This window comes from Phyllopteryx taeniolatus, chromosome 13 (assembly GCF_024500385.1).
Source record: "Phyllopteryx taeniolatus isolate TA_2022b chromosome 13, UOR_Ptae_1.2, whole genome shotgun sequence".
Taxonomy (NCBI): Eukaryota; Metazoa; Chordata; class Actinopteri; order Syngnathiformes; family Syngnathidae; genus Phyllopteryx; species Phyllopteryx taeniolatus.
The window spans coordinates 7,362,190-7,388,180 of record NC_084514.1 but is presented as its reverse complement, the minus strand read 5'-3'; the positions used below and the strand labels follow the sequence as shown (position 1 = coordinate 7,388,180).

General features: G+C 41.9%; 1 protein-coding gene across 1 annotated transcript; it reads right to left on the bottom strand.

Moving 5' to 3' along the window:
- Positions 1-964: 964 nt before the first annotated feature.
- fyna (FYN proto-oncogene, Src family tyrosine kinase a) lies at positions 965-25,603 on the bottom strand. Its single transcript, XM_061795244.1, has 12 exons — positions 25,330-25,603; positions 13,474-13,739; positions 10,215-10,311; positions 9,254-9,352; positions 8,981-9,084; positions 8,509-8,658; positions 8,259-8,423; positions 7,202-7,381; positions 5,497-5,573; positions 5,021-5,174; positions 3,367-3,498; positions 965-1,431 (listed from the first exon to the last, which is right to left on the bottom strand). Exons 2-12 carry the CDS (start codon positions 13,727-13,729, stop codon positions 1,223-1,225), a joined length of 1,623 nt encoding a protein of 540 aa, XP_061651228.1. The 5' UTR covers positions 13,730-13,739; positions 25,330-25,603; the 3' UTR covers positions 965-1,222.
- Positions 25,604-25,991: the final 388 nt, after the last annotated feature.

Genomic DNA, 25,991 nt, shown 5'->3' with positions numbered 1-25,991 from the left:
ATTAGCCTGTTCACCTGTGGGATGTTCAAAACACGTGTTTGATGAGCATTCCTCAACTTTCTCACTCTTTTTTGCCACGTCCCAGCTTTTTTTTTCAGCCATTAAATTCTAAGTTAATGATTATTTGCTAAAAACAATAAAGTTTACCAGTTTGAACATTAAATATCTCCTCTTTGTAGTGTATGAAATATGAAATATAGGTTGAACATGATTTGCAAATCATTGTATTCTGTTTTTATTTAGGTTTAACACAACGTCCCAACTTCATTGGAATTGGGGTTGTACATTAATTCCACGCAATCATTTTACTAATTATTTTTAATACAATCATAAAAGGTCCCATTTTGGTTTCCAGGCATCAACGTGAAAAAAATACCAATTTATCCAAGCACGTGCAGGCTGTTGAAAATGTTTGTATTGTATCGGTGTTTCGGACAAGACCCCCCAAAACTCACTCGGTAGTGCTCCCTGGAAAGCCCCGGACACCAGTTTTAACAATCTACACAAAATTGGGTGGACGTGTCTATTATAACAGGACGCACAAAAAAGTCTCACGGACCCATGCCCGAAATTGAACAGAAAGCCGACCATTTTGGTTTGAAGTAGCCATTTTGAGCAAATTCCAGGGCTCGTACTCCTACTACGGAATTTGGCCAAATGGGAAGCAGGAATCGTAGACAGATGGGCGATGGTATATTGTGAAGCTTTTTTGCCTGCCCCCTTCTTATGTGGGCGAAGCAAGTTGTCAACATTTGCTCATCATTCTGAGGATTCGCCATAAAAAAAAAAAAAAAGCAGGTGCAGGGGCCTGTTCATGTTACATTACTATGATATTATCCACATTAACTTATGTTTTCAGCCTACCTACAAGCTTTCTTACAATGCATCATGGATTAACTGTTTCCAAAAATTATCAAAAAGTAGAATGTTGAATGGAACCAATAGAAATAATAAGTAAACAAGCAATTATTTTTTTTTGTATTTACACTATGTACAAGTTACACCGCTCATTGTCGTGTTTTTGCATCCATGGTAGGCCCATCTTCTTCCTGATAGTCATCTTGCCTTTGTGTGAGTGTGTGTGTGTGTGTGTGTGTGTGTGCGTGTGTGTGTGAGATGAGGCTTGGAAGAGGACTGGATGAGCTTTACAGAGTCACCTGGGTGTGAGAAAGAGGATAGCAGGGTGTCTGGCTCCCTCTGTTGGACAGTTAGGAAAAGACACTCAGAGATTATCCCCCGGTTGGTACTGAGGCTCAGTGGCAGTGAAGTAGTCCTCCAAAAAGGCCTGCAAGTACTCGAAGGTGGGCCTCTCCTCTGGGTCTTTCTTCCAGCACTGCACCATTAGCTCGTGCAGCGACGTGGGGCAGTCCTGCGGGCATGGCATGCGGTAGCCACGTTCCACCTGCTCCAGCACCTCGCGATTGTTCATACCTGGACCGAACGGGCGAGACTTTACTTCAGGGGTGTCCAAACATTTTGCTCCAAGAGCCGCATACATAAAAATCGAAGGATGCAAGGGCCACCGACATTCTTCGACTCAAATGTATTAAACATGCCAAAACCAATCCATCGTGCCACTGTATATAGTTTATATATTACAGTTATTTTGAAAAATTGCTACGTCGCAGCTTTCTTTTAAAGGTGATGAGACACATTTAGCAGATTTTTCAGAAATCTGGCGTGACCTCTCTGATAAGTCTTGACATGACGTAGACTAAGTGGGAAACCATTTTTGCTTCTCAAAGGTCATGGAGTTTATTCCTGTCATGTGGTAAATAATATCTTTGCATCCTTACATAGCTGAACAGCTCCATATAAAATAAATGTATTAGTAGTAGTGGTAGTCCTATTAATTGTCAGGGGTGTTTCACCCATGGGGGATATGGGTGTCACAACACCCCCACTTTTTAGACAGCGTTGCGGGCTGCAAATAGCTACCAGGCTTTAGTTTGGACAACCCTGATTCATTTGAAGCCTTTAGCGTTCAAATGCTGATTTGTTATTTATTTGTACTGGTGGAAGAAGAGCGTCTGGGTGCTTGGTGTCGTCGGGGGGGGAAATAAAAATAAAAAAAAAGGAACGGAGTGGATCTTTGTGGTAACGTTTTATGTACACTTTGTAATGTGGGCCAGGTTCTGCACTGCAAAAACTCAAAATCTTATCAAAAACATTTGTCTTATCTCTCGTTAAAACTAACCTGATTACATGTAAAATAAGACTCCTCACCTAACAAGTAACTTTGAAAAATGTCGCTTTAAGTACATAAATTTGTCAATTTGATAAGAAAAAAAACAAAAGACTCCACTGATTTTTTTCCTACCTGTTTCATCATTAAAATTAATCCGCTGGATTAAGTTTTGATTATTTTTTGAAGTAAAAAAAAAAAAAAAAAAAAAACTTGAACCTTTTGGGGTATACCTGGAGGTACAAACCCAAACAAGTTTTTGTCATTATTTTCAGTTCAAGTCAGCAGTAGTCAATAACTTTCTGCTACCCAGACGTACCCTGGTGCCTTTTGTTTACGGAAATTATGAAAAGGTCTATAAGAAAGTAATATTGTAATGTTGTCTTGATAGGACAAAACATTTGGAATACATCATTGACTGAACTAAAGTGTGACTTCTTCAGAGACAGGGACAGGAGTAAAGTACATTGCGTTCCACATTTAATAATTCATCAAAAACTCACTTGCGCGCAACACGGAAAGTGGTCCACCGTCTATTTTTAGAGGGTTGAACCGCTTTTGGTTTCGCTTCCAGTCATCTTGGGCATCTTTTATCTGTTGTGAAGGAGTACTACAAGGGGACTGAATGAGGACTAGAGGAGGATGATAGAAGAACTAGGAGAGGGCTAGGGCAGGACTGGAGTGGGATGCAAGCTACTAGAGGAGTACTGGAGAAGGACTAGAAGGGGACTAGAGGAAGTATAGTGCTGGTCCAAAGGACAAGTGCAGGTCAAGCGGGAACACAAGACCTACTAGAGCAGGACTCGAGAGTTACGAGAGGGGGAATAAAGGGGGAATAGTGCAGGACTAGAGGGACCACGAGCTACTAGGAGGGTTGACGACAGTTAGTAGAGGGGCACTGCAGAGAGACTAGAGAAGGACTAGAAGAGCTAGAGGATGACTACAGGGATTAAAGAAGGTAATACAGCAAGACTAGAGGAGGACCGGATGATGAAAACATGCCGGGGAGAGAGCTTGTTGCCCTCTTTAGGGTCCCTGAAGGCATCTTTTTTTTTTTTTTTTCCTGCACAACGTTACCGTACATTATGCAACACAGTGGTCTGTTTTTAGAGTCTTGACGCTTCGGCGGACATTAACAGTCACACGCGATGCATGAATTTAAAAAGAAAAAAAAGACGCACCTGGATAGGGCACCCGGCCCTTAGTCACAAGTTCTGTCAGCAGGATGCCGAAGGACCACACGTCGGACTTGATGGTGAACTTCCCGTACAGCGCCGCCTCGGGAGCGGTCCACTTAATGGGAAACTTTGCACCTACAAAACAAACAAACATTATTAAATGCATTTTAGAAATGTCATGCTCGTTCTGTTTACAAAAAGAGTGACAAACATTTCTAATGTTATTAAATACACTTACAAAGTCATGCTAGCGCTACTTACAAAAATGTCTCAAACATTTCTAACGTTATCAAATACATTTACTAACATCTTTCAGGTTATTGAATATAATTCCGAAGTCATTCTAGTGTTGTTACAAAAAGTGTGACAAACACTTCTAATGAAATTAAGTACAGTCAATTTCCGAAAAGCCATGTTAGCGTTGTTTGTAAAAAGTGTGACTAACATTTTCTAGTATTATTAAGTTCAGAAGTGTCACTTCCCAAAAAATTATTTAACCTTGTATAATTTCCAAGCGGTATTATGAATTCATTATTTCACAAATTTATTAACATTATTAAGTCACATAAACATTCCAAAAGATGTCATTTTAACAGTTTGCATTGCAATATTACTAATACATTTCTGCGTAGTCTTTTGTGTTCACTGTTAACATATTTATAAACATTTATTAATGTTCATTGAGTCATGTTAGCGTCATTTTAGGTACATTTCGGAGGGATCTCAAGTAATGCAAATGTTTACGTGACATTTCAGAATCATCGTCACTGTGCATTTTATGGAAATGACTTTCTTCTGGCTCATGATTGGCTAAAATGTTTTTTGCTTTTTTTTTTTTACAATTACGAGCTCAAAGCGCCATCTGTTGTTTTGGGATGGACGTGTTAGAACAGTGGGCTCCCTCTAGTGGTATGCAAAATCCTTGCATTAAAAACAAATACAATAAAATCTATTTAAAACATGAAACACAAGCAAACATTAGAATGAAGTTTTTGCTATGCATACAGCTTATTTAAAGTTTTTTTGAAAATGTAGAACAGTAAATTACTTTTGCTTTTCAAGTCCAGTAGATTACTAAGTACAGGTCAGTACAGTACGTTTGCATTTAATCTTTTAGAACTGTTTGCTCTCAAATATTTATTAAGGTAAATTATTATTTAATTTATGTACAATGCTAATTAATGCATTATTTAAGTAGAGATTTTTTATTTTCAATTTTTTTTAAGCACATAATGTCACAATGGCTTAAATTTACTTTATAGGAATAAAGCCGCTGCCTCGTTTTTGATGAACGCAGGCTTTATACGCTATTGTATTTTCAAGTTGGCCATTATGCTAATACTTGGACAGCTAAGTATTTTTTGAGGTGGTATTTACTGTAAAACATGTTTGCGAAGTACTGTGTTAGAGCATAAATGCATATCATCTGCGACCACTGAAAAGCACGTTTGCACTGTTTCGTGGCGCTGCCATGCTGTGACCACGTGTGCATGTGTTTTCCAGACCACGACAAATAACTAGCTCATTTGTGAAAACACAAAAATGGCAAAGACAGATGTTTAAACCTGAACACATCTCCTAACCACTTCCTTATGAGAAAATGGTTGAGGACAGAGTTCCAGTAAGGAATGAATACATTTTCATCAGCGTAATCTACCTTGTCTCGCTGTGTACTCGTTGTCCTCAATGAGCCTGGCCAGACCAAAGTCAGCAATCTTACACACCAGACTGTCTCCGACCAGGATGTTGGCAGAGCGCAGGTCTCTGTGGATGTAGTTCATCCTCTCGATGTACGCCATGCCAGCTGCCACCTGGGAAGTTTGACTGTGTTATTTTGTTTCATCTTATCACAGAATGCCTATAAAAGGATTCAAGCTGAAAGCATTCATAAACTCACACAAACGCGCCACCCGTTTTTTGTTGTCACTGGGCTTCGCAAGCAACGCTATGAATTACAAACTGCTGTTAACCCTAATTTCGTATTGGGAGTCAGTTTTATGGACGCTCATTCATCCCATTGTTGTTCCGCTAGGCTAACAGCCTTTCAAATTGCGACAGAAGCCCATCCTGTACGTCCTGTTTCGTCCCCCAATTTGAAGGACCGCAAAGAAAGTTTTATCTATGATGTCACACCTGAGCCGCCATGTCCACCAGATTGGGAAGTTTCAGGCCTCGTCCTTCTCCATCTTTGAGGAAGTCGAGCAAACTCCCTGGAAAACAGAAAACACAACATTATTTCTCTCTTATGTCTCTTGAATCTTTTCGCTTATGTCAAAATGTCAATAAACAGACGAAATTTTTGCGAGTGGCGCAAGTGGGTGTGTGCATGGCAGGCGAGCGGTGAGAAGTCATAGCTAGATATTGTCCTGTCACGCACATTGTAACTCTCCCCACATGACACGACTCGACAAATCATGTTTTATACGGAGCATTTTTTGCAAGTGAAGCAAGTAGGTGTATGTGAGGCGGAGAGGAGAGACGTTTCGGGGAATTACACAGACCAGTCACGCCGGCGTAACACCTCACACATGACACAATGCTACAAATCATGTGGTTTTATCAAATGAGTTTTTTGCAAGTTGAGCAAGTCGGTGTGTGTGTGTGTGAGGCAGGCAAGCGGTGAGGAGACCCATCACGTACGTTTCAACTCGTCCTACGTGAGACAACTCCAGCGAACATAATACAGGTAGTTTTTTTCCGAACATGACTTGAGAAGTAATGTTTTTATCAGAGCACCTTTTTGCAAGTGGCGCAAGTGGGTGTGTGCGAGGCAGGCATGTAGTGAGGAGAGAAGTCAGGAGGAATACACCAACCCATCGCGTGCATTGTAACTCTTGCCACATGTCACAAGTCTACCAGTCATATGGGTTATTCAGCAAGTGGGTGTGTGCAAGGCGAGCAAGCAGTGAGGAGAGAGGTCAAGGAAATACACAGACCAGTCACGTGCATTGTAACTCCTCCCTTGTCATACGAATCAAGCCAATGCTTAGTTCGAGAATTTCTTTGTGAGTGGAGTGACAGGGTGTGTGTGAGGTGGGCAAGCGGTTAGGAGAGAGGTCAAGGTAATACACCAACCCGTCGCATACATTGTAAATCCTTCCATGTGACATAAATCAGATGTTTTGATCAGAGCTCATTTTAGCAAGTGGAGCAAGTGGTGTGTGTGAGACGTTGACAAGCGATGAGGAGAGAAGTTCAAGGTCATACTCAGACTAGTCACATACATAAGTTTGGTACAGCTTTGTCGATGGGAGGAGTTTCAGTGCAAATGGTTGTGTCTGTGTATTTCCCTGGAATTTCTCTCCTCACCGCTTGGCTGCCTTGCACACACCCACTTGCTCTATTTGCAAAAAGATGCTTTGAATAAAGCACGAGTTTGCCCGGTATTCAACTTGTTGTACATACAATTATTATGGCATCCTTACAATTTTCTTGCAGTACCATTTTTGAAAATGTCTCTCTCCTTGTTGTTGTTCTGTTCTTTTATCGGCTCGCGAGCAGCACAGAGCCGGATGAAAGCTGCCGTGAAATCAAGTCTGACTTGTGCGCATTTTGACCCAAAACAACAGAAAAGTAAAAGAGAGAAAAAAAGAAGTGAGTTGAGATCAGTGCTGGGATTTCCCGCCACAAAAGTTACACTTCTTAGCCCCAGTTATTTATTTGCTGTGGCGACTGAGGAAGCTCGGGAAGCTCGCTTGCTGTCATCACCGTAGTCAGGGGTAGCCTTGGCGCCATTCTATATCTGGAGGACACCTACTGGTGTGGTTCATATGCGCTCATGAATTATGTACACGGCACGTGGGGACGAGTATGTAATATCGATGGCATGCCGCCGTACCTTTATTCATGTACTCGGTGACGATGTAGATGGGTTCCTCGGAAACCACAGCGTACAGCTGCACCAGCTTGTCGTGCCGCAGCTTTTTCATGATCTGAGCCTCCTCCAGGAAGGACTCGGGCGACATGGTGCCCGGCTTCAGGGTCTTCACCGCCACCTTGGTGGTGCCGTTCCACGTGCCTGCAAAATCACAATAATCTTTGTCTCAGATTATTCGTACACTTTATCGGGTACACACGCAAGGCGGGATACTGCAAAGTCTTTCCATAATGAGAATCCTTTGCAATACGTTTACAATAACACCGATGCTCAGTTTTGACGGGCGTATTTATCGAAACATATTTCTATTATTGTGGCGGTAACTTGTAGTTGTGCACAGTATATCACACAAAGAGCTGTTTTAAAAACACAATTGAAAATGTGGAATAATGAAAAAAATAAAAGAATAAAACAGATTAAAGAAAAAAAATACAATTTCAAATCAAATGTAAAATGAATCATAACATTTCATAAAATAAAAATAGATTTCAATTTAGAAAAGATAATATACAATATAACATTTAAATTTAATCAATTGGGGCTCAAATTTGTAGTGGGGTAGAACTTTACTATATTAGAGTAAGAGCGGTCTTAAAATAGCATTTCAAAAAATTTAATTTAAATAATGGATGTTCAAATTTGTAGTGGTATAAACTTGCACTGCATCATACTGAGAGTTTCCAATATTTTGCCACTCGCATGTAGCCAAATAGGGTAAGCAAGCGACGACCTTATACCTTAACAATACCTGTCAGTATGATGTAATTTAATTTAAGAGTACTTAATTCAATTTTCAATTATTGAAATTTATCTTAATAATATTTAATAAATTCTTCTTATTATTTGAAATTGTATTTTAAATGACAACCACAATAACATATTGTTAAACTAATACCGCTCTAGTCTCTACCAGTAAACAGTGATTTTTGTTACAAATTGTGTATTTCAGGTCGCTGCTGTTGGTGAATGTGTCAGTAAAGCTGATGTTATTATACTTATTTTATTCAAAGGCACTTACCCATCCAGACTTCGCCGAACTGCCCGTTGCCGAGACGCTTGATGAGCTGCAGCGACTCCCGCGGGATCTCCCAAACGTCCTTGGTTTTGACGGACAGGTCGGTGAGACGGGGCATGCCCTTGTGGCAGGGAACGATCAGCCGGCAGCACAGCCCTGCCGCCCTCGCTGCCGGAGACATGACGGAGACGCGCATCTATGAAGCGGTACAACTTGGTGCCGATCCAAACGTGGACTCTTGGCGAAAGCTCACCGGAATAGTGGTGCACCAGCTGCTGGAGTGTCTCGAACTGGGCTCGAGTGGTGATGTAGTAACCGCCGCTGTCCAGTTTGCGAATCTTGTAGTGCTTGACGTGGTCTCCCTTGATGTCATCCCAGTCCTGGATGGAGAGGGAGAAGGCCCCTGGAGCCGAGACCACACACAGAGTAGTAATTAAAAAATCATTTGGAAATGTTCGCGAATACCAAACCGCGACTATGCGGGGGACTACTGCACTTGCAATTTCGTGCACCTGTTGCAAATGAACTTTATGTAACACATTTAATTAGGGACAGTAAAAAAAATGTTGTCATAAATAAAATAACGAATAACAATATAGTCTAATACAAATAGAAACTAACATACAACATAATTCCATGTGTGGAGTTTATCTCTATACATTTTATGGTCTCACGTGATGTCGCTTTTGAGGCAGATGTCCCCTGAATGCAGGTGGCATATGTACCTTTGGTTGTCTCACTTTCCCGGATCAGGAACGTGCCTCTGGCGTTGCCGTTGGACAGCAGTTGTCTCTCCGCATCCTTCCGGCCGAGTTTACCAAAATACCAGCTGCAGGAATAAAGTTACTGTAAAGCGTCCCGTCGTTTAAACATTTATCTTTCATTTCTCACTGCACCCGTTATGAGATGAAGCCTGAAACATTAATGAGAGGCTCTGCGAGCGTCTTATATAGCGTTTATATAAAAAAAGGGAGAGAAAAAAAAAAGGCTCTACTCACTCCTCGGCTTGGATGGAGTCCACCGGAGCGACGTAATTACTGGGAATGTAACCAGTTCCACCTGTGGTAAGGGAGCGGGCCTCCCACCAGTCGCCCTCTCTGTCGGGAGCGACGACAGACAGGAAGTGAGGGGCACATATGGGGCCGCTCAGGGTCTACTGAAAATCAATACAAAACGCTACACATTCTTTACAATGCCATATTTGGACTGTGACGTTTCGTTCTGACCAAGAAGACTGTTCCCTCTAGGAGAAACACACAGTCGCCCTGCTTTTCAGTCATCTATTAGATATCATATCTGATGTTTTCTATTTAATACGGAGTAGGAATTCATTTGCAAATCCAAATAAATAGGTGTCGTTCCTGTTCCTGCAGGCTCTCTGTTAGGCCTGAGTGGGCAGACTGGCAAATGCCCATTCTTACACTTGAACCCTAAGAACGCTGCCAAGCAACAAGCGCTAATGTGACATGAACCAGGAACAAAAATATGTGGAATTCTGAAAATGTGTGTTCCTGTTCAATCTTTATTTAGAATATACGTATACTGTATCTTGTATTTAATACAGAGTCCACATTTGTTTGCAAATACATCCTGCAGACTTTTGCAAATACATCCTGCAGGCTTTTGCGCCAAGGGGCACGGAAATCTGTGGCCAATTTTTACACTTTAGCCCTGTCAACTCTCACTAACAACAAATGTACAGGGACTAAGGATATGTGCAGTTTTTAAAATATTTGCTGTATGTAGTAATGCCTGAAATGGTCTGCTTTTCAAAAATGTTGATTCCTAAACTGCCTTCAAATTCTAGACTGACCCATGTAGTGTATATGTGTTGGGTGACCTACAACCTTTTTTCCAAATACATTTGCCAGTGGTCCCTTTGCATGCGACTTCCAGATTGATCATACAATCAGGACTCCGCCCTCCCCAGTGCTGTCACACAGATGTTTTCAAGCTTACGTGCTGTTGAGGATCTGGAACCTCTCCCCTTTCCTGAAGCTGAGGTCATCGTCGGTCCGGGCTTCGTAGTCGTAGAGAGCCACGAATAGCGTCACCCCTGCAGGCAGAACCAAGCCACAAGCTTAGGGACTGATTGGCAGGTTCTGGTCAATGTTGATACGTTTTTGAGCTTTGGACGACCTCCAGGAGGAGCTAGAGGGCATTATTGGGGGAGGAAGAGGAGGGTGGTCTTGGATCAGTCTGGTGTCACCTCCAAGGGGTTCGTGATAAGTCTGGCCTTTAGCACGTTGGTCTTTTTTCTTGTGGTTTTCATTATTGGATCAGTCCATGTGCAGAACACATTGTTATGAAATCTCAATGCATCCCACACTTTGCTTCCTTTTCATCTCATTTGCTGCTTTATTTCACTAACTACACACAGCTTCTGATCTTTACTACTATTGTTTCCTTTTATCCACGTTTTATGTATGTACTGTATTATGCTTTTGTAATTGCTTCAGCAGGTCTTGAAACAACTACTCACACTATGTAATCTGGTTGCAATCGACATCGCTCGAGGCAAAGAAGCGATGTTTTGCTTTAGGGGCAGTCAGTGCCCCACCAGATGCAGCAGACGACGCTACCGTGACTTTTTCCATCAGATTACAGATTCACTTGTGAAATCGGTTACATTTTTCGTTCGTTTTGCTTAATTTTTCGTTTAGTTTTAAACTCCACCTTCACTTGATCAAAATCGTAATAACGGTAAAATGAATTTGAAAAAATTTGTACATTGAACCCCTGCTATTCGTGGGTGATAGGGACCAAGCCCTGCCGCATTTAGTGAAAATTTGAAAATAACTGACTCGTCACTCCCCCCCCCCCCCCCCCCACCTTGAAAGGGATTCTAATTGCCTATAGATGCCACAAGATGGCACCACTTCAAATGGAGACTGGTATTGCATTTGGATTGATTTATTTACTTTACACAAACTGACATGACATCAGACAGTCAAAGAAACAAGCGCGCTAGCACTTTACACAAATGCTACCATTTCAAATCATTCCGATCAAAGTCATGAAAGTCACCTACAGGCATTTAGATACAATAACAACTGTTGGCAATGTAGACTACACCAGCTATTAGTAGCCGCATCCGGAGAGAAACCAAATCATACTTTCAGTTTAACATTGACTGTGCAGAAGATGCTTTTAAGGACCACCAACATTCAGTAACAGGACAGCTCAAACGCAGACGAAAAACACCATCAATGAATTAAACTTAACATCATCACTACGCCACATATTCCATCTAATATGTCCTTAGCTTGAGCACAAAGACAGGGAATTTGGAGAGTATTGTAACGAATACAGGATGACAGGTTAAAAAAAAAAATATATATACATATATATATATATATACACATATATATATATATATATACACACACATATATATATATATATACACACACATATATATATATATATACATATACATATATATATACATATATATATATATATACATATATATATACATATATATATATATATACATATATATATACATATATATATATATATATATATATATACACATATATATATATATATATATATATACACATATATTTTATATATATATATATATATATATATATATATATGCGAATAGGCGACTTTGCGAATACCAAACCACAAATATATGGCGATATATGAGGATAAGCGGTACGGAAAATGGGTGGACATATATATATATATTGCATGTTTCTATCTTCTTGTTGATCATTTGATCAATTTGGCTCTCCTGCGGTGAGTATTCATATACTGAATATGATGCTGACGCCACAGAAAACGGCTGTGCGTTGACATCAAAGCCGGAGCTGGTGATAATTTATGCACTTGTATATATTACAAAACACGCAGCACCGTGTCTGTTTTCTGGTTCTAAGATGTGCTTTGCGGGGCGCCAGCGATCATTTGGGTCACACTGTTTTCCATTAATTCGCAGCTACTAGTGGACATCCATTTTGCGCCCGCTCGATGAATCTATTAGGAGTGGCGGTTAATGGCAAAACAAAATATTTCAGACGTGACGGGCCTCGTTTGACATCATTCGCTATTCCGAAAAGTAGGGCAGAGTTTCTCCCAGGCGCAACTCAGAAGGTTAAAGTGCCACTGTAAGTAGGACTTGCTAACAGACGGCGTTTTAGTTCAATTTAGTAAAGTCAACATTTTCTGCTTGACACTCCTCTACCACAGAGACTTCTTCTGGCCTTTAGGAAGTGGTGGAAGCAGGTATAAATAGTAAACCCGAGGCCACCATTTTGGTTTACGCAGACGACACTCTTGACTTGGGTTTGAATCCTGCACTTGGCGTATGGTTTGCGGTTTGGGTTTATGCAAAAGCACACGCACTTTCAGAGTGATTTTAAAGCTTTTTTAGCACTTTAAAGTTGTGCTCAATGATGTATTTCTCATATAGTGACCAGTAGGATTTAGTTACTCAACTGCGAGTAAGAAAAACGCTCAAGGAATTTTCTCTCCCTCGAGGAACCTTTAATGCAGTCACTTTAATGCACGAAATTCAAACACTTTCAGGTGAATTTTTAAGATTTTACAGCTCATTAAAATTGTGGTCAAGAGTACTTAGTGACTCAATTAGAGAGAATAGCAGTTGCTCATTAAAAAAAACATTGCTTATTGTTTCAAATGTTTACTTGCTCAAACTGAAATGTATTCCAACTAATTGATTACCAAGCCTCTAATTCATCGAATCCCACAGGTAACGTTGTAAGATGAGTTTGAAATGATATTGAAGTGTTTTGGAATCATAAATTGGGATATATTTAGGGTTTAAACTATTAACACAGGTGATGAAAAAAAGAATTGGGAGGGAGTGTCCATTAATTGCAAATTTTGGCATCAGGAGTTGCTCCCTAATCCCCACGAATAGTGAGGGTTCATAGTCAGTCCTGTAAGTATCCGACTCATTTGTGGCCCCAAATAAATTTGATATTTACACTGATAAAACCACCATGCGCATTGTTTCAGCAAAATATATGGTTGAAATAGTTTCTAAGCGACATCACCAACCTCTCCCGTGTTATTCCAACAGCTTTCAGGCCTTCGAGGCAGCGCCTCTAAACACATTTTCACGAGTGTTTTTAATTGTGCCAATAACTCACAGCACATACGCGGTCATCTAAGATGAAGTGAAATTAAAACAGATTTCAAAGCCCTGCTGGCTGTCATTTTTCTGTGGGTGAAATCTCACCTGTTCCTCCTCTGGAGCGCAGCGTGCCAGACTGCGAGGACGTGTGCACACCTCCGAAGACGGTGACCCCCTGCGTAGCGCCGCCTCCGCCGTGGAAGTTGTTGTAATTGGGGATGGTGGTTACCCCAAAGCTGGGGGGGTAGTGCTGCGGGGTGGGGTCGGCGCCATAGCGGTAGCCTGGGTGGTGAGAGAGGCTGGCGTCGCGCTCGTCGGTGAGTTTTGCTGCGTCTTTATCCTTACATTGGACGCAGCCCATTCTCTAGGTTCTGTGGAGGAGACACACGTGGAATTAGAGAAGAGCAGGAAAAGGGGTGGAAGAATAGCCGCCAACACCAGTGGGGAAATTATGATTCAATGTTCCATTATTTCAGCGGCTTCCTCGGAGGCTCAGAGCCGGTCGTCGGAACAATCTTTCAATTAGGCTGAAATGAAACACCATACTAAGCTGCACAACTAATTACACAGTAGAAGATAATGTGGTGGAGATGTACTGAATCATTCGTGCTTTATACACTAACACTGAATTTCTGCAAATGTCCCAACTTTCTGTCCCATCATTCATTTTTTTTTTTTTTTTTAAACTCTGCAAAGTGGCAATTATCAATACTCATCCCCCACACATAGTGATGTTCGCTATGTCAGAACTGTCAAGGGAGTAAGCTTGTAACCGCTCTTTGTAATAAACAAACAATATCAGTGATTATATGTCAAATCAACGTTGCACACATGTGCTCAAGTGTGCTGGAGCCCTGGAAATGTATTGCAACTACCGCGATGAAGCTCAGTGAAGTTTACCACGCTTTAGCGAGACGTAGCACTATCCATTACCTTAGTGGGCTAAATGCCTACAAACAATCCAAATATGAAGTGTCAGGCGTGCGTGCCCAAGGACAGTATTGATTGGCTCGTTTGATTCCGTCCTCAATGTCAAAATCAAGATAGTTTTATTCGAGCTGAGGTTATTGATGGAACCTGTTTTCTTGTTTCACAATTGTTATACTGGATCATAAACAAAAATCGGACGATTCCTAATGGGATACATTATTGCCACCGAGTCCTAATGTGTCCAACCGATGAGTGTGTGGTGTGAGAAAATCCAACGACTATGCCATTAAAGACCTTCAAGCTGTACTTATCTCGCTTTATTTTTCTAGCAGCACAGCCGCACTCGCTGAAAGACTTTACACACCGCCATTACATTTACAAGGTTGGCGTGCCATTTGATTTTGTTTTTCCTTTCGCTCCCAGCCACACATGCCGGCTGCTCACACACATTTCCCCCATCTCATGAGTGGAGAGCGTACGACCTCTCAAAGCCGTCGTCGTAATAAGCAAGGCAATCTGCTTTTTTTTGCTCATTACAAAGAGACATACCCTCCTTAAAGACCCAGTTAAACTAGTGCCTGAACTGGGTAATGTCTATTCTTTAGCTTTGCTGAGCTTAGATTGAAAGACTAACTTGTCAAACCAATCGGACTTTCGGTGTCAACTGTGCCCAAGACTGGTACAAATTGCTTGGAGTGCATCCTTTGTTAATAAAAGGAATAATTGTGTCCACAAAACATTCAGGTCGGGTGTCTGTGCATGTGCTCGTAAGACCTAATACGCAAGCAGGTTTGCTCTTTTGCCAATATAAAAATGAGCCACACCCTCCTTAAAGACCCAGATAAACCTGTGTGCGTTTCCGATGGTCTGCTTTTGGGCGGCTAAATACGACGCAGATGTCAGACGGCTCGGTTGTCTTTCATCAACATTAGCAGCCAGTTGGCCAGGGAAATGGCTAATTGTTTACAGTTGCTGAGAATGGAGAGATGCTAACATGAGCAATCCTTTGCTTAAGACTCCCTTTTTGACACATCGTAAAGTCTCCTGTGTAAAAGATGTGCCCGATAATAATCTCATGACTGATATCTCCTGAGGAAATGTTTCAAATTCTTCATGTTGTACTCATTCATAGAGAAAATGGATAAATTGCTTCTAGTACAGGAACAGGGATGTCCTGGATGACACTGGAGCCCTGACATGCGAGTTACAAGCCAAAAGCAACACAGTGTGTGACTGAATTCCTTCAGCCCTGTTTAGCATTTACAAGTGAAAAACAGCCTAAATCGCCTCCTTGGCCTGGCTGCTCCGTGCACGCCTTGGGGGACTGCACAAGGGGAGCGGACAAAGTTGGCTACGCAATGTAACACACAGAATCCTGAACTTCAAAACTACAATTTAGACGGGATTAAACAACACAAATGAATGTTTCCACTGTGGTGGGAACAGTTTGAAGAGGTTGCACAGCAAGGAGAACTTGAGAAGATCTGGACATAAACCCCTGTCTATTGATCGCTTATTGTGACCTACAAGGTATACTTCCACATCTATGAAGCTACCATTAACATAAGCTGTCATTCAAGCAACATCTTTTTCAGGGACATTCCTGCTTTATTTCAGACAATGCCAAGCCACATTCTGCACCTGTCACAACAGCGTGGCTTTATAGTAAAAGAGTGTGGGTACCGGACTGGCCTGCCAGCAGTCCAGACCTGTCTCCCACTGCAAATGTGTGCCACATTATGAAGGGCAAGATACGACAATGGAGACCCCGGACTGTTGAGCAACTGAAGTCGTACTACAAGGAAGAATGGGAAAGAATTCCATTATTAATGTTCAATAATTAGTATCCTCTGTGTTGTTAAAAAGAAAGGTGATGTAACACAGTGGTAAACATGACCCCGTCACAGCTTTCTTAGAACGTGTTGCAGGTGTCAAATTAAAAATGAGTGTTGAATATCTGCAAAAAGTTTGAACATTAAATATCTTGTCTTTGTAATGTATTTCATTGAATATAGGTTGAAAAGGAACTGCAAATCACTGTAGTCCAAAGAAAAACAATGTTCCAACATCATTGGAATTGGGGGTTGTACTTTTCCAAGTGGCTACTGTGACAAAGACAATACAAAAAAAAAACATACCAAACAACATAAAGTCATAAAAAAAAATCCATGTTCTTTTCTGTATGAAGTGGTTAAAGATGAAAGAGGAGGGCTGGCGTCCCCCCTTCGCAAAGTGCGGTGTCAAGATGTAGCATGCTGTTACTTTGTAGCGCTAGGACTTTGATTTGTATCATCTGTGACTGGTGGTGTGCATTTAAGACCACCTGTTTGTAATGTTTGGAACAAGAAGCAGCACTGGATGAAAGCAAACAGTTGACTGCTAAGCTAACTCCTTGCATTAGCCGCAAAAAAACATTTCTGAAACAAAGGACTTTGTTTTGCATGTTTTGTGACTGGTGTGGTGCATTTAAGGCCACCTGTTTGTGATGTTTGACAAAAAGGAGCACCGGATGAAAACAGAAGGTTGACTAATGAGCTTGTTGCGGCTAGTGGCAAACCTTTTGTGACGCAAGGACTTTGTCTTGCATCTTCTGTGACTGATGTGGAGTCCAGCGCTGGGTTTCTCCCCCTTACCATATGCTTGTCACTTGTGATCAAAAGGTAGTATTGTGCAGAATGTTTTTAATTACATTAGTTGTTGATTTCATTTGATAGACACAAGACCACCGTTACGAAGTAATGAAAATGTTCTTGAAGTAAAATAAAGGCCGGCGACTGCCAGAAGGTTAATGGATCCAAACCCCATTCTGCAGTTGGTACAATTTTTACAGACATGCCGTCTTTTTGGCAATTTGGCCCCGCATTCACTTTATAAACATTTGCATATGAATCATGTCTGTGGGGGCATGTGACTGCAGTAAATGAGGCTTGCGGACGTGCACAGCGTCTTTGGACAGTTTCTTTTGAGGGGATTAACAGATTTATGGGAATCCGTTTGATGGCCGATTTAGTACTTGTTCATATCATCAAAAGTTGCGACTGAAGACAATTTATCTCTCGGAATCTCTCACATCTATTGTCTGAATTACACGGATGAAGCTACCATGTGGACAGACATGTCAAGATGAAAGCCCTGATGACGTGATTTCTGGGTTAGTGTGACAGAGAACGCGGCTCATCACAACCACAATCCCCTCCCCGCTCTAAAGAAACAGATGATAGCATTGTAGATGCAGGCCTCGATTCTCCCATGAGCACAACAAGCTCGCGAGAACACACGTCACTGTATTCTAACGCCTCTGAGGAGTCCATACCTCTATGGTGGCCCACCCCGGACACGAGTTAGGGGGACTTTCACCCTAAGACGCAGGCAGGCAGGAAACGTCACAAGGTGGTAGATCATCCTCATGTCAACATGGAGCCTGAAAATGGGACTTTGACACTAACCAAACTTTTCCCACCACAATTTTATGTACTGGATGTTTTGAAAGCAGCTAAATTGTTACTGAAAATCAAAATCTGGTCATTTATTAAGGAATAAACGTTTTATACACAAATCGTCTCTCTTTTCCATTTAGCCCCGCCCCCTTTTGATTTGTAGTCATTTTACTCCATCATCATCATGAGATGAGTGGTTTGACATTCTTACAGGTAGATGCACCTGATTTTCAAAAGAAAACTTCTTTCAGACTCTGACAAACGATGAAATGTTTTGTTTCGTCCCATCGAGAAGGCCAGTACCAATCCGGGGATTGCCGAAACGGTTGTTTAGGCAATACGACGTCTAATAGCGGTACAAGCATTAAGATTTTTCAGTACGATACATTCATTACCGAAATATCTTAAGACTGCTTAATTGGAGCCGAATTGTACACCTTTATTTCGGGCCAAGACAGGTTTCCGGCGTGTATCAAAGCTGCTGCAAGATTCATTTTCCCTGTGAATTTAGTAGACATGAAAATGAGGAAGGCATAGTACAATAACTCTGAATTATGCTCTTTCATATACATAACATGTAGGACATGGCAAAAGTTTGCTTGACAGAAGTTTGGGCGATAATGATCTTTTAGCAAAAGTAATCAAATGTGCTGTAATTTTGGATGCAAGGCCTCAAAAGATAGCACTTTATCATTCTAAACTGGAAATTAATTCACTGAAATAACAGCCCTAATTTAGGCATGAGCGCACATACACGCACAGTGCTGGGAGCCGTGATGAGATACAAGTCCATTCATAGTAACGTAAGAGCAACATACTAGTAAATTAAAAGGTGAGTCATGCCAGGGTCACACAGTGTGTTTAATCCTGTGCAACATACAGTGAAACAACACAGAGCAATTTTGCTAATAGCGTGGAATAAAGGAGAATACCACTGCTAATCTCATTACTTTTGAATGGCTGCTATTGGCGTAATGCACAAGTCATGCGTTTTATGATGTTGTTGATGTCCAACTGTCTGCAGGCTTGTCATTCAGCTCGGTGGAGGAGGCCGTTGAGACTAATCTGTTTAACATCACCATAAGAACACTAAAGTTTTTTTTTCCCATTGGCCTTGGCTGAGGTTTAAAGGGTATGTTTCATGTTTAAAAGGATTCACACGTCTTACAGCTTGTCTTCCTCTTGTACTGTCGTAAATTGTGACTTTTTTTTTTTTAAATAAAGTACTCCGGTAGTAATGTAATGGAAACTACACATGTAATCTATCAGTCATTCTGCGAAAGGGTAAAGTGTACAAAACCACAATTTTCCAGTATGCCATTTAAAAAACAAAGCGCATCCAAAATGAGTCAAATAATGTGAGGGAGTTATGGAATTTGGTAGCCGAAGGACTTGACATACGACTTTAATCCATTCCAAGACCAAGCTCCCAACCCAATTTACTTGTAGATAACATCAATATTCTGCAATAAAATGTATTGAAATTCCATTCATCTGTTTTAGCCCCAAAGCAACCACCGCCATTTTTGTGTAACTTGTTCTTCACACCAAAAAATAGCACTGTATTGTATAAAAACAGAATCAAAGCGAATGCAAAGGAATTAACTGGTTTTATAAAGAGTTATTACTGTACATTGGGTGCCTTTAAGAGGTGCCCTCGTGAGTGACATCAGGAACATGACCGGTTCGTCTCTTTGTGATGGTCTTGACTTTTGGTTTTGGCCTATTGTAGCCGCTTGCAAGTGTCCTCATTTTGTATGTTCAACTGGTTTGTACTGTTCAAACGGCTTAAAGTGCATATGATGACATTTTGCATGATAACCTAACCAAATACTGTGGGGCTTTTGGAGGCATTTTTCCCCACATAGAGTCCAGAATTGTTAGTCTCTGAACAAAGCTCACAAGAGGTGCGCTGGGGTCTCGCATTTTTCCCCAAATATTTAAGTACTGTTCGGAATAAAACGACCGCTGAACAGAGCTCTAGTGAGGCGCGCTGACGTTTCGTCCAACGTGCTGACGTATCGTGAAAAGTCATCAATGACAAGCGATCCATCTTTACAAACTACGTTTCATTCAATTTTTACTGGCGTATTTTTCGCAATTGTGCGTTCATATAACAATGTATAACTATGATGTATTGTTTTCGCTTCCTTGACGCTTTTAGAAACAAAAACAGACCTAATCGTTGTTGTATTGTGGTCTTAGTAAACTTATGCGTCATCATAAGTCATTTTGGAATCATAAGCTTTAAGTGCGGGGGTCCCTTTACGCTCATATGACTGAGGCCTCACCTCCCACACCCCCACTTCCACTGACGTCACACGGGACCTTATTCAACTCCGCAATGCCAAGTTAAAATGTGACCGTCGCTACTCGGCCCGCGTGTTGACCGGACGCCACAATCTCCCCCATTATGGCGGCACCGCCCGTCCGAATAGTTACAATATTTGCTTGTGTCAGACAAGCGACTTTATTCAGTGTATTAACAAGAAGACAATGGCCGCATTTCACCGGGCTGCAAGATTAACCGGACAATGCCGGGCAGTGTTGCTCTTCCAAAGTGATCTCCATGAAAAGAGCCAGTTATAAAAAAAAAGAAATGCACAGCTGAGCATCGCACAAAGTGGATGTGTGGGATCCAGCCCGACGGTCCTTCGTAACAAAGGCGGTGCGAAACCTACGGCCAGTGTGCCATAAATGGCCCTGTGATTGCATTTCATGCGGTCCGTCATCCAATTCTAAGAGCAAAACCTCAAAGGAGCTGTTATAAAAAGCCCCAAAAGACAATATACAATAAAGCAATGATTCTGAAACTTTTTACACTGTGTTCCACCTCAAAAAAAATTCCGTGGCTCTCCAAATACCACCGTAACGACCAACATTAAAATACAGTGGTGTCGTAGGCTCAAGTCAAGTGTCCATCAAAAATGAGGCAGAGGTTTTATTTTTAAAAAGTACAGTAACTTAGATTTATTATCCACTTTCAACATTATATACAGTTTAGGCGCTTTTTGAAGGCTTTAACACTGCCCTTTAAATATTTATGTTTAGTTTGACAGCAAAATTCAAGTGGGAGTGGCAATAAACAGCTAGGATTCAAGCTTTGTTGAATCATTTTTTACTAATTGTATCTGCCAAACTGCTGCTTGTTGTAAAATGAGTTGAGTCACTGCCACCATACAGCACTCATATCTCAAGTCTGCGCTCGCAAGTCAAAGCCAAAGAATCGGTGGAACAACGGCTCATATCTCTGTAGCAAAAAATATTTGTGTAAACTGTAAATATACCACAAAATACTGTATGATACCAAAACACTTTACAATCATTTCAAACTCATCTTCCAACAGTAACCTTAAAATTAAATGCCATACAGATTTGACTTTGAATAAATGTGCATGTTGGGTATGTACACATGCAGTTTAGACTCTCTGTGACTTCCACAAACAACCCAGGCTAAACTTCCCTTCCTCCTCCCCAAAATACAGAACTCATCTCTCAGTTGAGATGTATCACTTCAGCGTTCTTCCTTGAGACCAATTACTACTTTGCCATTTCATGGCATCTCCGGGTGTTACAGAAAGGGCACAAAAACCAGGAAGAGGTGAAATTGTTCATAGTGAGCAGCGAATTGACGGGGGTGCACAGTACAGCATTTGTAAGACTATAAAAACTACAATGGTTCCTGATAGGAAAAAAAGGTTGGTGGAAGAAAATGGGAGAACCCCCCCATTTTTCATCACAAATGTCAGTGTTAGTCCTCACTGGGGGATTCAAACATTTCCACATCTTCTGCCAGTGGTAGAGGGCAATGGTTCTCTTAGCAATACACTGGAAATAATGATGTGCTGCACTTCGGGCAATGATTATGTGGCAAAAGAAGTATGGAATGACTTACGGAAAGTACAAGTGGGTCACATATAGACACCGTGTGATCGCGATGAGCATAATAATCAATTAAATCGTTCAGAATTCCGTCGATTGTGTGGAATTGATCATTAATCAACCCTGTCTTGAAGCAAAATGAGTGCACTATACGCGGTTCCAACTCAGTTTTTGTTAAGAGTTTTCGAGGCATTTTTCCTTAAAGCCTCATCCATGACAGAGACACAAAAACCAAAGAAAAAGCATGCCCACTATGAATTTAATAACAACAGACAAACAAGTCAGACTTGCACCAGAAATGCTCAGCTCTATCTCTGATATCCGTACTTTGCATTAAGGTGATAACTTGGAAGTACTTTTGGCGTCCTCACGAGGGTCGCGGATAACTGGAGCCTCTCCCAGCTGACTTTGGGCCAGAGGCGATGTACGCCCTAGACTGGTCGCCAGCCAATCGCAGGGCACAGACAAACAAGGATTCACACTCTCCTTCACACCTATGGATAATTTAGGCTTCCAGTTACCTAAAGGAGACATACAATACAGTATATTGTTCCACTATTTCAAACAGAAACCAGGTGTTATAGTATGTGACAAGCTTTTCGTCAAAATACCCCAAGGATCAAGGACTCTTTTTCCGCAAAATGTGTCACTTTTTCAAGTGTTATGCTAGACATTTACAGATTCTGACACTCCTTCCCATCTGTGATCTTGTTCTTTCGGTCACAACCCACAGCTCATGACCATACGTGAGGGTGGGAACGTAGACCGACCGGTAAATCGAGGGCTTCGCCTTTTGGTTCAGCTCCTTCTTTACCACAAGAGACAATACAGAGGCGGCATCACTGCAGACGTAGCAGCAATCCAACTGTTGATCTGTTGCTCCATTCTAACCTTGCTCGTAAACAGGACCCCAAGATACTTGAAGTCCTCCACTTGGCGCAGGACCTCCTTCCAGACCTGGAGACGGCACTCCATCCTTTTCCGACTGAGGACCATAGAATCAGACTGCTTCACAGCTGACCGGAAACCGCTCCAGCAAGAGTTGTAGATCACAGCTTGATGAAGTCACCAGAACAACAAAATGCAGAGATGTACTGCAATACTGAGTCTACCAAACCGAACAACCTCTATGCCTCGGGTGCACCTAAAAATTTTGTCCATAAAGGTGATGAACAGAATTGGTGACAAAGGGCAGGCTTGGCAGAGTCCAACCCCCCGACTTACTGCCGGCAATGCTGACCAAAGTTTTGCACAAGTCATACAGCGACCGAACAGTCCTGATCAAAGGGTCCGGTACCCCATACTCCCGGAGGACCCCCCACAGGACTTCCCGAGGTACATGGTGGAACGCCTTCCTCAAGTCCATAAAACTCATGTAGACTTATGCACCCTCCAGGACCATGCTGAGGGTGAAAGCCAGGACAAAAACCACCCCGTTCCTCCTGAATCTGAGATTCGACTTCCGAATGGACCCTCATCTCCAGAAGCCTTAAATAGACCTTTCCAGGGAAGCTGATCAGTATGATTGATCCCTCTGTAGCTGGAACACACAGCCCCCTTCTTAAAAACGGGGACTAACACCCCGGTATGCCAATCCAGAGGCACTGTCCCCGATGTCCACGCAATGTTGAAGAGGCTTGTCAACCAGGACAGCCCCGCAACATCCAGAGCCTTTACGAACTCTATGCGGCTCTCATCCACCCCTGCGGCCTGTTTCTATACAAACATTTACCGTAATTCTAAATTTATTATTGCGTTAGCCTATGCTTCTCCACTCGACTTTATTTATATAGCACAAGAACAACCATAGATGTAAAAAAACTGTGTTTCATCAAACATAAGAGACAGGGATTAAAATCATAATCATAAATGCCTAAATTAAATAAGTCTTTTCTAATTAAAATATACATGAGCTCCCTTTACATTGGCATGCAGTATACAAGAGGTAAACAGTTTTATTACCGCTGGTTGCATATTTTGTGTGAAGTTGTTAGTAGATGATAGAAAGCAACAAGATCGAAATCTCAAGTCAAATTTTGTCGTCTCTTTCGTTTTACTTTACTACATTTTAGCGCCCGCTGTCATCACTGCCCAAACCCCCTTCGGGACACATACAGCCCCAAAGAGGTGAAAAACAGTCCACAATGGGTTTACAAAATCCACATTGCTCAATAAACATCAATGAAAAAAAATAACAGGTGCAAAATTACAAATTATGAGAATCGCAGAGCTGTTGTAACAGCCTGCCAACTCAAAGGCACCATCTTTGATTGTGATTGGTTGATCATTAGTTCTAGACCATGCAGCGTTCCGACTTACGTACAGCAAATCCGAGTTACATCACTGACGTAGGAATGGAACTCCGCCGTAAACCGAGGACCCCCTGTATGTTGTGTTTATCAGTAGTTAACGCTGATAACGCAGCTCGCTGACGCGAATCTCTGCACCCAACACCGCACGTACGCTTAGCTTTTTAGCTTTGACGTGAAAGCGTTTCGGCGTAGTCCAGCCATCACATGAAAATGGCGGCTCTCCGCCCAGCCTTGATCCCGAGACGTGGGCGGAGCAAATAGAAGCGGGGGCGGTATTATGTAAATTCCGAACAGCTCGACCATTTTTGGAACTAAAACACGAAAGATCCACTTGGAAGTCACCGCAGAGAAGCAACTATTTGTGTAGAACTAATTTAAAAGTCAACTTTCCATAATAAGGCAAAGACATAGTTAATCATGTGATACTCGCTGAATTAAGGTCCCACACAAAAGATGATGTCTTGCGGGGTTTGACTAAATGAAGCGCTTCCCTTCACTTCAACATAGTTCCTTGGCATTAAGATGCATTATAGTATTAATGCAATACTTATTAATGCAATATCAGACAGGGCTTTTGGCCTGAGCACAAAAATAGTGAATAGGTAAGTTTTTCAGTGAATAATGAAGGACATGTTCCAAAAATAAATCCGCAAATAGGTGAATTTGCGAATACCATGTCAAAAACATGCAGGGGAACACTGCTAGTGACAGTCAAATCCTGCAATTGCCTGACAACCAGCTCAGGGTGTACCCTGCCTCTTGCATAAAGGATGAATGGGAATTTGAGAGCCTAAACTTTTTTTTTATTTTTACTCATGTTAAGTTGGGGAATCAATACTCCTACTTTGAATATCTTTAATTCTACTCAAGTATCGAGTGTGGGTACTTTTTCCACCTCTGCTATGCACATCTCTCCGGCTATCCAGTCGTCCTCCTCCTCCTCCTCGTCCTCATCATTATCATCATGTGTTTTGATTCCAGTTTTAAGATGGACGGGCCGCCCTTGCACGCACTTGACACACATAACCCGATTAGGGAGCAGCTTTAATTGGCCATCGGAGGCAATTATTTGCAGCTAAATCAACAGGAGGGTGTCTGCGGGGGCCTTGTTGTGTACTGTTTGTGCGGTCAGCGCGTCTCCGACTGCAGTGCATCCATCCCAGCTGCTGCAACACAAGAGCACACCCCCCGTCCCCCCGTCCCCCCACCTCCTCATCCACTGAATCCCGCTGCAAAAAACATCATCACCTCCTGGCACTAACAGATCTCTATACATCTGTAGGTTACATTCTGCATTATGCGTTTCCCATCTGAAAAAAAATCAATAAATAAAAAACAGGCGGCGGTGAAAGCAATTGAAATGCAACTCGTGTGTAGGAAAATAAACGAAACGTGCTTACCGGAGAGGAGGTGGGATGGTGGTGGTGTGCGGGGGAATTAAAACTAATCCATCGGAGTTTCCAGCCTGTGACTATTTGTCTACCTCGCTGTTAATGTTTGTATTTTTTTTCTTTCTTCTCCGAGAGGCGGGGTAACAGGGGGGATAGAAAAAGAGAGAGAGAGAGAGAGAGAGCGAGAAAGAGAGAGAATAGCGGCGTACGTCCCTGCCGATTTGGGAGCTCCTGTGGCTGCCGTGCGTACATCACGCCCGTGACGAAGGCGGAAAGAGGGCGTCAAGATGGCGGTAATAACAAATGCCATATCCGGGTTTGTCACTTCAAAGTAAATTCAACAGTATCAACAAAGCGAACATTTCATGATTAGAATTTGCCCATTTCGACTATGTGTACCATTCAAATTTTTAACAAGCGATCCAACAAGAATAAGCACAATTAAAATAATGTTAAAGCGCTCAAAATACATGGCATGACCAGAGTGGATTTTACTTTCAAAAAACATTCCGCCTGCGGTTGTCTTTCGTCAGCCGTTTTTGCGAGTGTAAAGTTTATTGACACCTAATTCGGCCAATCACGTGCTACAACAGGGAGCAGACCCCTCCCTCCTTCGCAACCCTCTTCCCTGGTTTGGAATGCCTGAATCCAGGGCAAATCATGTTTTCTTT

Excerpts from the sequence above, each read along its gene's own strand:
- fyna (XM_061795244.1), bottom strand. The coding sequence starts at position 13,729 with ATGGGCTGCGTCCAATGTAAGGATAAAGACGCAGCAAAACTCACCGAC. Across the intron at positions 10,312-13,473 it reads GCGCTCCAGAGGAGGAACAG|GGGTGACGCTATTCGTGGCT; the intron begins GTGAGATTTCAC and ends TTCTGCCTGCAG. Across the intron at positions 8,424-8,508 it reads GCTGGTGCACCACTATTCCG|CGAGGGCGGCAGGGCTGTGC; the intron begins GTGAGCTTTCGC and ends TGTCTCCGGCAG.